Source organism: Lissotriton vulgaris, chromosome 6, assembly GCF_964263255.1.
Source record: "Lissotriton vulgaris chromosome 6, aLisVul1.2, whole genome shotgun sequence".
In the NCBI taxonomy this organism is placed as follows: Eukaryota; Metazoa; Chordata; class Amphibia; order Caudata; family Salamandridae; genus Lissotriton; species Lissotriton vulgaris.
This window is the reverse complement of record NC_141694.1, coordinates 509,573,544-509,586,886: the sequence shown is the minus strand read 5'-3', so window position 1 is coordinate 509,586,886 and position 13,343 is coordinate 509,573,544. Positions and strand designations below refer to the sequence as shown.

The following is a 13,343-nucleotide window of genomic DNA, read 5'->3' as shown; positions in this document are numbered from 1 at the left end:
TCCTTCTCCCATTATCCCACTGAAAAAATGTTTTACTCTGTTTCATGACAGGCATATTTAGAGTGGGGAACTACCTGAAAATATATTTTGCGAATGCACAGAAATGTGCAAAGGTTTGTATAGCCACTAACCTTTAATGGTACACCTACCCCAGGAAGGCCCATGCACCCAAAATTCACACAGAGAAACTCCATTATACTGGCATAAGTTCATTGAGAACAAATTCCATTTGTGTGGGCATATTACTACCATTAGGCATCCTGCAAATCAGAAATGATATGTTTCCATCTCAAATTTTTTTCACACCTACTGTGAACTATGGGGCTCATTAGGATGACGGGCGGACTTTGTCCGCCCGCCATCCTGTCCGAATTCGGGACCACCCTCCATAAGGATGGGGGTCCCGTGGGGGGTAATAGGATGTGCCCGCCACGGTGGCGGGCGCATCCTGCATTTTTAGCATTGTGGCGGGCGGTGCTCTCTGCACCGCCCGCCACAATGCTAAAAATGCATTGATGCATTTGCATAAACAAAGCGGCAGGCACTGCGCGGTGCCTGCTGCTTTGTTTATGCAAATACTGGGGGGTACCACAGTTACCCCCGTGTGCACCCCCACCTCTCCTTCACTCTCGGGGCCCGCAGGAGGCCCCCAGAGTAAAGACTACATGCCTTTCCGAGGCGGCATCGCCGCCGCGGAAAGGCACCTACAGACGCCCATCATAATATGGCTGGCGGTGTTTGATAGACACCGCCATCATAATATTCCTTTTCTGCCCCGGCCACAAGGCGACCAGGCAGAAAAGCGGCGGACAGTCTTTCCGTCTGCCGAGGTCCCCCTGCCATAATAATATGGCGAGGGGGAAACGAGTGTGGATGTCGGATGGATTGCCCCCGCCAGGGTGGCGGTGGCTACCGCCAGCCTGGCAGGGGCAATCCGCCCGTCATCATAATGGGCCCCTAAGTTTGCAAACATTTCTAAAAGTCACACCCAATGCTCTTGTCTAGTTTCCAAAGATGAATTGCAGTGTGTGATCCACATTGCACCACAATGCATCAGAGAATTTATGTATTCCCACTAGTTTCACAGCAGTCGTTGTAATTTTATTTCTTGCAGTGTACCTGAATGTGACAGATCTGACAACATACCAGGTTGCGTGGGATTCATTCTGTGCCCGATGGAAGCCACATAGAGCAGCAACGTCATACAGAGTGAAACTGGATCCTGTAGATGGTAAAACAAGTTATTTTCAGTAGTGCATGGAGAGAACATCTATTAGGGTCACTTATGTATTTGTCTGTTAGATTGCAATCACCACTCTAGGTATGTGAAACAGTTACTTCACCTGCTGGATTCCTTTTCAAAACAACTGCGAAGCCCGGTATACATTTCCCTTCTAAAGCTGCCTTTTGTTAATGAATGTCAGGGTCACAGTTTTTTTTACACAACTACTCTTGCAAGCACTACCAAATCTGTTATCTTATATGTTTTAATGAAGAGTAGTTTTTGACTAAACCTGTAGTTGTGTAGCTACACAAAATGAACTGCATCCTCCTCAATGTACGCTCCCTACACAGGCAGGCCATAGAAATCTGGGACCTCCTCAACACCCACACGCCCAATGTCGTCTTCTTCACAGAAACCTGGACGAACACCAACTTTGTGCCTAACATCTCAATCGCTACTCCTGACCAATTCAAGATCCTGAGAAAAGAACGCCCCACCCACCCAGTAGGAGGCAGCATCATTGTCCACAAAAGCTCCCTCCGCATGACAACCACTGACCCGGATGACACTACCACCACCATAGAACATCTCTATGTCCAGATCCAGACCAACCACAAAAGAACTCTCTGGGAAACCCTCATCTACAGGCTGCCTGGCTGCCTGGCCACCGAACTCCCTTCTCCGACACCGTCGCCGACCTTATCGCACTCCGCGCCCTTGCCTCCAAGGACCTAACCTTACACCTGGACAACCACAACAACCCCCAACTCCACCGCCCTTCTAGAAAACCTCACCAAAATTGGATTGAAACAGCTTGTCACTGCCCCCACACACACAGCGGAGCATACACTTGACACCATCTTCACAGGAAGAAACTGCACCTCCTATAGCCACACCACAGAACTCCGGGACTTCTTTATCGCTTCAGCCCCCACCCACAGCAACACAACCCAATAGACCCTACTCACTTGAATGCCGCTCACGACAGAAGACACCTTAAAGACCATGAAGAACACCCACTCTGAATCACCCTCAGACTCTTGTCTTCCCCACATCTTCCACAGAACCACCAAGGCCATAGCACCCGAACTATGCCAAACCATCAACTGCTCCCTTGAGACCCCCACATTCCCAGATGACTAGGAACATGCCAAACTCAACCCCCTCCTGAAGAATTCCTTTGCAGACCCGACGAACCTCAAGAATTTCATGCCCATCTCACTGTTTCAATTTGCAGCCAAAGTCATCGAAAAGGTCATCAACACCCAGCTAGCAAACTTCATCGAAGCCAATAATGTCCTGTATATACCCCAATCTGGATTCTGCAATGTTAGAAATGGGATTTCTGGTTGGCTAAGGCTTGCACCAAAGTCAGGCAGAAACCACCATTCTACGTCAGGGCTAGGAAGTCATCCGCCAAGATAACCCCATGCTCACCCCCTTGATAGCTTGGCACGAGCAGTCAGGCCTATCTCGGAGGCAAGGTGTAAAGCGTTTGCACGCGCACCCAGCAACAACACCCAAGGCCCACCACAAAGGAAACTCCACACAAGGTTATAAATAAAAAAAGCCTTTGTATTATACCAAACACATTAGATAATAAATACACACCTTGCAGTGTGCCATAGGTACGGGTAGAATTTACAGGGGAGTATGGACATGAGACAGGGCCACATGGGCCACTGTCAGGAATAAACATTTTTTGGAACTAGCACTTGGTAGAATCAGCACTTTGTAGGAATAGCACTTTCTAGAATAACACTTAGAACATAGAATATTTTGTAACACCAAATAGCAAATATAGCACACACCCAGTAACCACTGGTAACAGGTAAGTACCACCTACGCAACCCTAACCACCTTAGGAAAATATCACGCAGGGAAGCATTAACTCACTAGCATCACTGGACTAGGTCAAACAACCTCCTAAACATCACATACATTCAGAGGTATAAAACATTACACATGATGCAGGAATCACATTATGCAGGTAAATCACAATTGCGCAAAAATCACCTAGGGCATAAAACATGTACCCCACGCAAGGGCAAAACACCAGAACTGTCCCCAGGCCAACCTGGCCTCTCAGGGGCTGAAACGCCCTATGTCCAGAAAAGTCAGGGCAGGCTGCCAAAGGAAAGGAGCGAAAGGGGCCGAAACGTAGCCGCTGCCCACTAAGTACTGGGCAGCTGTAGATAGGAAGGTGGCCTGGGCTTTCAGTAGCCCCGTGAATAAATTGCACAACGTTGGAGCCCTCTGGCTTAAATAGCAAGATGCCCCCTGGAGCCTCGTGGGCTCGAAGTAACTGGGTTCCCTCTGGGGGAGCGGCCCACTGCCAACCGGGGCCGCTCTGCCCTCAGAAATGCCCCCAAAGTACGTGGGGGTCCCGCTCGGGGGACTCAAAGACCAATGGCCCCCAGAGCCCTCGTGGGCTCTTAATACTACAGTGCCTCCCAGGCACGAAACAAATGCCCCCTCAATGGAGTCCCCCCTCTGGGGACTTGTAAATAGACAGACTGCGGGCGTTGGAGTCCCGCTCTGGGGACTAATGACACAATGACCCCCGGAGCCCTCTGGGGCTCGAAATAACAATTCCTCCTGGATGTTGGAGCCTCTCGTGGGCTCTGGATTCCAAAATGCCCCCTGAGCCTCTCAGGCTCGAAGAAAGAATGCCCCGGTTGTTGGAGCCTCGACAGGCTCGAGAGAAATGCTGCCCAACGTTGGATCCTCCTCTGGGGACTCGGAAATGAATGGGGCCGCACTAGGTCTGAGAGCTCCTGTCCAGCCTTTTTCACTTACCGGCACTCCTGTAGGCAGGGGCTTCTTCCGGCGGTCGCTGACCTCTTCGCCGGGGGGCACTCTCTCTCCACACCACGCGGGGAGCATTGCTGACAGCAGCACCTGTAGGAGCGTGGGGTGGGCTCCCACTGCTTCCTGGTTCCGGGTGCCAACGTCCTTCTTCCTCTTGTCCTCTCTCACCGGAGCGCGGGGTGGGCTCCCATCCGCTTCCGGTTCTTGGCCACAGAACTTCCGGGTCGTCGCAGGCAGTGCGGCGGCCCGGAGGAGGGGAAAGAGCAGCACACCCAGCAATAGTCCGGGGTAGGCTCCCGGCTTAGATTTAAATATTAAAACGGGGTGGCATTTGAATTCCCCCAAATGCGGCCGGAAATGCGGGGAAGGCACCTGTGCCTCTAAAAAGCTCCACAAGGAGGGGGAATCTCTAGACAGGCTGCAGCGCTCCTGGGCCGGGAGAACACAGCATTTCATGATTAATAAAAGTACAGCGCTCCCGGGCGCTAGGGCAAAGTACAGACAAAGAGGTCCTTAAGGAAGTAGGCAGGGGGGGCCAAGGCTGGGCCCAGGATCCAGCTCACAGGGCCCTCCAGGTAGGGAGGCAGTCCCTAGTGGCGGTATCCTCCTGGTGCCCAGCAGCAGCAGGCCCCCCTCTTCAGGTCAGGAGAAGAACATTTACATGGGGTCACAGCCCCTTTTTATACAGTAAATCCCATTGTGTTTAGGTGCAGGGTGGGGGGAAAACCAGTCGCAGCTGATTTTGGAGCATTCTGATGTGCTCAACCACCCTTTCCATTCACTTGTCAGGCTAGGGTCATCAGTCGCACCACAGGGGGCGGAACCAGCATTGTGTGGGGAAAGCCCTATTCAGGTCCCAGGTGCACTTTTCCCCAGCTATCAACATGCAGATCTCCCATTCACCACCGGGGCAGACCCATCCTGACTCCAGGAGCCTGGCTCACCAGTCAGCTCCAGCCAATTACAATCCAGACAGCCAATTCACATAAATTACACAGATATACCAACTTCTAGAAGTGGCACTTCCACACTAGACACAATCATGCCGCACACATCATCGCGCAGCATTTAATCACATGAGTCCGCACATACCAAACTCGAGCTTGCACTCCGCACACATCAGGAACTAACATGGACACATACATTCCCCATGCATTCCTATGGGAGGGCAGGCCAACCTCACTACACGCACGCACTTTACCCTGGGACACAGTGGGAAAGTGCGCCATAGCCAGAAATCACTAACGTCAAGTCACATTCATAAGCAAAAAGTTTAGGGGTGAACCTGCCAGAAGGGCCAAGTCCAACATGCAGCAACCACAGCACTGAGACCCTCCTCCTCGCAGCCACCGATGACATCCTCAACCACAGCCAAATGGCAGCCCTCATCCTCCTGGACCTCTCAGCTGCCTTTGACACCGTCCCCGCCCTCACACTAGCCACCAGGCTCCACGACCCTGGCATCCAAGGAAAGACCCTCAACTGCAAACGCTCATTTCTCACAGCCAGAACTCAGTGAGTCAGGCTCCCACCCTACCTTTCAAAACCCACAAAAACCAGATGTGGAGTAGCTCTCAGGGATCTTCTTCAACATTCACATGACCCCCCTTGCAACCATCGTCAGAAACCGCAGGCTCAACATAGTTTCCCACACCGAAGACACCCAGCTCATCCTCTCCCACACCAAGGAACCCAACATCACCAGGCACAACTTCCAAAAAGGGATGATAGCCATCGCCACCTGGATGAAGGACAGCTGCTTGAAACTCAACTCAGAGAAAACAGCAGCCCTCATCTTTGGCTCCACCCCATCAGCATGTGACGACACCTGGTGGCCCCCAACCCTCGGAAACCCTCCCAACCCGACAGACCACGCACAAAACCTCAGCATTATAGTGAATTCATCACTCACCATGAACCGCCCGATCAATGCTGTATCCTCTGCCTGCTTTAACACCCTTTGCTTACTCCATAATACATTCAGATGGATCCCCTCGAATCCATAAAAATGGTCACAAGGGAACTCATCACTAGCAGATTGGACTGCAGCAACGCCCTCAACACATGCAATCAACAAAATACTCCATCCCAAGTTCCAGACTGTCCAGAACGCCACAGCTAGACCCCCTGCACCCCCGCAACCAGATCATCCAACACCTCTGCGACCTCCACTGGCTCTTCATCAAAAGAAGAATAACCTTCAAGCTCCTCACGCACCATACAAGGCCCTCCACAACATCGGACCAGCATACCTTCCACGCACCGAAGAGAAACCGCCGATCAGCCTTCCTCTCTCTGGCCACAAAGCCATGCATATACAAGACCAGAATAGGGAAAAGGCCTTCTCCTACCTCAGAGCCAAGACATAGAACGACCTCCCCTCAACCCCCGGCAAAACCCTACACTACTCCAGTTCAGAAAGGAACTCAAGACCTGGCTCTTCCGATGACCACAGCACCCTACGGAGCCTCCTCCCCCTCCCATAGCACCTTGAGACCCTCACTGGTGAGTAGCTGCGCTATACAATCCCCTGCTTGCTTGATTATTGAGAAGGAAATAAATAGGGTAATGTAGAGAACAGAGTGGTGTTGCGCCAATCTCTGGGCACTGGGGCCTGTCTGGGAATCCCTAAACTCTGTTTTGGAAAACTCCCCACTTGCACTTAAAGGAAGTCAAATTCAATATTGTGCAGCTGTTAAAATGTTATTGTTACCATTCCGTACTCTAAAGTTCACCTTCAAGAAAATATGTGCATTTCGTTTACATGGTCCTGACTGTAATTTGTTAATTAACATGATATTTTTTTATTGAAATCAGAATCCAAGCATGCACTGTGTATGAGATAATGTTTATAGTTTAGACAATATTCCTATGTAGATATTGCTATAGATAGTAAATTGATCATAGAAATAAGGACACACAGTTTCCTGTACATGAAGTACATGTGGCCCACTCAGTGGGTAATTGAGACAAATAGATTCCGCATACATCAAAACGTGTTATTTGTATTTTGATTCTGTAGGATCTCGAGGACAGGAAGTGACAGTGGCTGAGTCACAATCTTCATACTGCTTCCAGGGCTTGAATCCGGATACAGAATACACAGTCACAGTCTTTGTTCAGACTCCTAACCTGGAAGGACGGGGAGTGTCAAAGAATGAACGCACATGTAAGTGAACATGGGATTAATACTAACACACAGTATGTGTAGGCTAAATTGTCTTTCTTAAATCGATGGAAAGATTTATGTCTTTTACTTGATAAATTGACATGTATCCCCCAATAGAGCCACATCTCAATATTGTTACTGACTCATAATGTAATGGCAATGCTTCACATCCCTTATAAACAGGATTATATGCTGCCCTCTCCTCCTACTTTGCTTGGCACAATGTGGGTGGCTAAAACTGACATGCTACCTGTGATAACTTGCAGGAAATTTCATAAGATGGACTCTTCCTGTGGAACTCTGTCAGCTTTTCACTCCCTTAAATCCCTGAGAACATTTTTTCCTCTACAAATTTGAGTATGTAAGGGCCAGAGATATTATTTATTTTTACTGTCCAAATCGAAAGGACTAGCATTAAGCACAGTGGGTTGTTTTGTTCAGTTACATATGCAAATTCCAGACTGACCAATGCTTTGTACGTGGGCCAAATCACAAAAAAACAGTTAGCAGATGTCCAAAAGCCCATAGTTTATCTTTAGAACATGCTAGAACCTGAACCTTGATCAACACCTTCAATGTTTCTCTTTATGGCATGGTGTCCAGTTAAATCACCTTCTTGATTATAAATCCTTATTTGTATCTTTATATTTCAGTGGTCAAACCAACTGAACCACCAACGAAACCTCCGGCCCCACCTGCACCTCCTACAGTTCCACCTGCACGGGATGGTAAGTGATGAACAGTTCAAAGATCTGTGGAAATGTATGCTCACAGATGTAACTAACTTATTATAAAGCACTCTGTCAATATTCAGTTTGTAACCAAAGGCATTTTATGAAGAAGAGGCAGAACATGGTTTCTCCCCCCGCTGAGGTCGCTATTGGGTGTGAATGAAACAACCACAAAAGTACATGTATACCCATAAATGTGTATACCCACACAGTTTCAACTTTGGTGCTAGGCAGATTCCTTTCCTATGCTAATTTCCACCACATGTGCACTACTGTAAATGTTCAGCGAACTTCCAGAACTTCTATAGAGTTGAAAGGTGAAGGATTTATCCACTGGATAATGGCTAATGGTCCAATTGTCCATTCTGTAGTTTGTATAAAGGATAGGAAGAGCCCACACAAATCTACAGCATGCATAATTATCAAAGTCAAAACTGGAATCAGAGGGGTAAACCTATGCTGAGTAGAATTTTAATAATAGCGATTTAGCTGCAATATTTGCACCTGAGAAAAATACACAGCTTAATGATGGAGTGACAGTATAAAGCAGAATGATGTCTGTTTTCCCAACCTGGCATTACTATTTCACTCAAAACTTATTATTTCCATTGGTAGTCAAGCACATTATAAATTGATTATTTCTTTAAGTCTCATTAGTCATAACTCAAATTCACATCTCTGTATCTCTCTTGTACAGAATGTATTCTTTTTAGTCAATGAAATGATTTCAAATATGTTTTGTTTACAAAGAGCTTGATATAGAATTGGCTGGCAATGGGAAATTCTCCAACTTGTAGATGACATTCCAAATCCTCCACAGGAGAATCCTCATAGTGAAAAAGCGGGATTTCCTCTAACATACCATCCCCATGGTGGAAAAATGATACCGGCAGATTGTCAAAAAACGATCACTTACTATACAAATTAGAAACTGTTCTGTTGATGGCTGTAGTCTAATCTTTGACCATGCTGGGACTGATTCACAAAGGTAGATTTACACTTTCATGCAAGTTTATGTTTATCTTTATGATATATATTTCGGTACATATAGAGATAGGACAGTCCTATCTTTTTAATGTTTAGAGACTCCGCAGTTGTAAAGATACTACTCGTAAGATACCTTTGTGAATAGCAAACAGTCATAAATGTAGACATTTGTAAATTGCGCCTTGCAATTTGCACTCGATTGCGAGTCGCAAATTGCGAGGCACAAATTACAATGTACTACAGTGTCCGAGACACTGATTGCGATTCCCAATGGGGTCGCAAAATGAGAGGCTCATGAATATAAATGAGCCACTCGCAATTTGCGGCCCATTTGGGAATGGCTGGCCCTCCCAGGGATGGTTGCCTGCTGTGCACAGCAGACCTCCATGTATGGGGCTGCGAGCCACTAAAGCAGTTTTTCTTTTTTTTTTTAAATGCAGCTAATTTTCCTTAAAGGAAAACTAGATGCATTTAAAAAAAAAAATAATAAACGTTTTCCTTTAATTTTTTTTAAGGGCAGGTAGTGGTCCCTTGGTCCACTGACTGCCCTTCAAAATATTTCAGAGCCAGTCACAAAGGGGAAGGGACTCCTTCCCGATTTGCAACTACATTAATTTGCGAGTGTTTTAAAATATTGGTACATGGCTTGTGAGTTGCTATTAGGAAGGAAACGCCCCTTCCTAATAGTGAGTCGCAAAACACTATTTTACGGGTTGCAAATTATTTGTAACTCGTAAAATAGTGTTGTCCCTGGCCCTATGAGAATTAGCATGGGCAAATGGGTTCCAATCCTGTTTGCGCATTCTCTTCGGTCATCTGGCCCTAAGTGTGTAAACTTTAAATGCCCAACTATAATAAAAAATATGTGCCAGGCACTGAATAGCTTGTGTGAAGTCTTCTTTGCAAACTTATGTAGCCTGCTGAAAAGACGGATTAATTCTCTGGTAATCGTTGTCAAATGCATGCATTCACACAATGTCTGTGTTCCTCTTCAGTGTGCAAAGGTGCTAAAGCAGACATTGTGTTCCTCATTGATGGATCCTGGAGCATTGGTGATGATAGCTTCAACAAAGTGCGCCAGTTTGTTTTCAATACCATTGGAGCCTTCGATGTGATCAATCCGGCTGGAATTCAGGTGGGTCAAGTTATTGATTCAAAATTGACCTTTGAAAACCTTTGAAGCTACGAATTAAACATTTCTTTTTCCTAAAATATGTGTTCGAGGCATATGGGCTGCAGATGGTACATTATGAATAGATCGCCATCTGGTGTTGGGCTCGGATGATTGCACTTTGTTTTTCTCTTTGGAGAGTCTTTTGTCTCTTGGTGACTCCTCCCTTAGTTGGTAGTGCGCATGGGCATCGGCTCCATCCTTAGATTGTTTTTTTCCGCCATCGGGTTCGGATGAAGATCGAGACGCTCCAGATCAACTTCAGAAGAAAGTGATTTTCGGCGCGTATTCCCTTTCCAATTCGACGGTATTGTTATTCGAACGCGTTCATTTCCATTCCGACGCGTTACAAATTCAAAATAGAAGAGAAAAACTTGGATCTACGTCGAAGAACAGGAGGCCTTTCTCGACGCAGTCAAGCCCGGAGTCCATGAAAAGGACTCCATTCAAAAAATGTCCAACGTGTGGTGCTAAGTTCCCACACAAGGACCTACACAAGGTGTGCAACCTCTGTCTATCGCCTGAACACGAATCCAGGGACTGCGAAGCCTGCGCAGCATTCTCCTCCAAGCTAACGATTAGAAATCGTCGAGCTCGAAGACACGAGGTTTCCAGAATGCAGGCGGAAGCGATCCCGGAGCTGTTCGGAGACGAACAAATCGAGGAAGAAGAGGACCAGTCGGGGTCGGAAGGGGACCAGTCGGAGGTTGAAGAACTCATCGAGCAACAAACCGTGAGTGACGACGTCCCCTTACCGAAAAACCGACCCCGTGCGGTAACGACCCCGCCCTCGGGCCCGGTCAAACCGCTGAAAAAAGTTTCCGACGCCCCGCCCTCGGGCCCGGCAACGAAACCGAAACTGAAACCGAAACACTCGGACTCCCACCATGTCGGATCCGAGAAAAGGGCGACATCGACTTCGGCACCGAGGCTACATACAAAGGAGAGCTCGGTATCGAAACATTCCATGTCGAAACATAAATATGACTTATCGCCCAAGAGACACTCGATACCAAGAAAGTCGGAATCGAGCAAACATTCGGTGTCGAAAACAACAAGATCTGACGATCGAAAACAAAAGCACCTCTCGGAACCAGGACCCTCGGTACCGATTCAGGAGCAACAGACAGATCCCAAACAAAAGATCTTGTTTATTGATCCACAAACTGGGAAAGTGGTCACGAAGAAGAGAAAGAGTGAACAGTCAGAAGATAAACCTCTTCCTTCAAAAAAGAGAACAATGGGGACGAATATAACTCCTCCTGCTTCTCCTCGTCCTAGAGTAACACCCTATTCTCCTATTCCTCACAATAGGCCAAACATTCCTACACCTTCCACACCAAGACCAGCAACACCTCAGTCAGATGTAGACAGTGATCTAGGGGAGGGAGAACCTCAAGGGGATGACGAAACTATCCCAGATGAGGAGGATCCATGGGAAAATTATGATGTAGGGTCAGATGAGGACAACGACCCAGAGCTATATCCCTCAAAGCCTTCACCACCTGATGATAACACAGGTTTTGTGCAGCTCATTAATAGGGCAGCAAAATATCACAAACTAGATATGCATACAGAACCTCAAATAGAGGATTTCTTGTTAGAGACTCTACCTAATGCACAGAGAACATCAGGTACTCTTCCTATGTTGAAGGGGCTTCTTACTCACACAGAGGAAATATTCGAAAACCCAGTGAGAGCCAGGGTGTTAAACCCAAGAATCGATAAAAAATACAAAGCGGCTCCAAAGGACCCAATATTTATTAGAGGGCATGTACCTCTAGACTCGCTGGTGGTCTCAAACGCTCGTAAAAGAGCAAACTCATTATCTACAGGAGAGGCTCCTCCACCAGATAAAGAGTCGAAGTTAATAGATGCATCAGGCAAAAGAGTAGCATCACAGGCAGCGAATAGCTGGCGTATAGCCAATACACAAGCACTACTCGCACGTTACGACAAGGCACATTACGATGAGTTAGAGAAACTTCTCACACATCTCCCAAAGGAACATCAGAAGAAGGCAGACCAATTAATACAGGAAGGTAAAATAATAACCAATACTTCCATTAAATGTGCATTAGACGCAGCAGACACTGCAGCAAGGTCGATTAACACTAGTGTCATGCTAAGAAGGCACGCATGGCTTAGAATCTCAGGATTCAAACAAGAAGTACAAACAGCCCTACTGAACAAACCATTTGATCAGAAGACATTGTTTTGTTCAAGCACAGACGAGACATTAGAAAAAATGAAGAAAGATACGGAAACGGCTAAGTCAATGGGAGCATTGCAACAGCCAACACACAGAGGTTCCTTTCGTAGATCCACCTATAGAGGGGGCTCAAAGAACACAGGAACGAATCAGCAATCCACATCTTTCACACCAACATCACCCAGAGGTAATTCAAGAGGCAGTTACAGAGGTAACAACAATAAGGGAAGAGGCCGCGGAAATAATAACAACCGCAACGCCTCAACACCAAAACAGTGACTTCATAGAACTCCCCCCAGACCACATAACGCCGGTCGGGGGACGTCTATCACAGTTCCTACCTGTCTGGGAAAACATCACGTCAGACAAGTGGGTGAGACAAATTATCCAACATGGTTATTGCCTAGAACTCACAGCTACCCCACCAAACATCCCCCCCAAACAGCGTCCAATGAGTCAAGATCATCTGACATTGTTAAGAGAAGAAGTGCTAGCACTTCTACAAAAGCATGCAATAGAGAAGGTCCCAAAAGATCAACAGGGCACAGGAGTATACTCTCTATACTTCCTGATCCCCAAAAAGGACGGGTCCCTAAGACCAATATTAGACCTCAGACCTCTCAATGCTTACATAAATTCGGAGCACTTCCACATGGTCACGCTCCAACAAGTACTCCCTTTACTGAAGAAAGGGGACTTTCTTTCTACACTGGATCTAAAAGACGCTTACTTTCATATCCCAATTCACAAAGCCCACAGAAAATACCTAAGGTTTGTGTTAGAAGGACAACACTATCAGTTCAAAGTCCTTCCGTTCGGTGTCACAACAGCACCGAGAGTTTTCACAAAATGCCTAGCTGTGGTGGCAGCACACCTAAGAAGACAACAAATACATGTCTTCCCATACTTGGACGATTGGCTAATAAAGGCCAAGTCAAAGGAAGAATGTCTTCACAACACACAGAAGACAATTCAATTGCTGCACCACCTAGGGTTCACGGTGAACTACAAAAAATCACACCTACAACCAAACCAGA

At 47.0% G+C, this 13,343-nt stretch overlaps 1 protein-coding gene across 2 annotated transcripts in view; it reads left to right on the top strand.

The window, feature by feature from the left end:
- The window catches only part of COL12A1 (collagen type XII alpha 1 chain), a 358,581-nt gene that overhangs the window by 246,153 nt on the left and 99,085 nt on the right, over positions 1-13,343 (top strand). For both annotated transcript variants that reach the window (XM_086926511.1, XM_086926512.1), the window contains 4 exons: positions 1,115-1,231; positions 7,059-7,205; positions 7,859-7,933; positions 9,919-10,058. In XM_086926511.1, the coding sequence (XP_086782637.1) occupies positions 1,115-1,231; positions 7,059-7,205; positions 7,859-7,933; positions 9,919-10,058 (479 nt within the window). The remainder of the gene's footprint in view (positions 1-1,114; positions 1,232-7,058; positions 7,206-7,858; positions 7,934-9,918; positions 10,059-13,343) is intronic.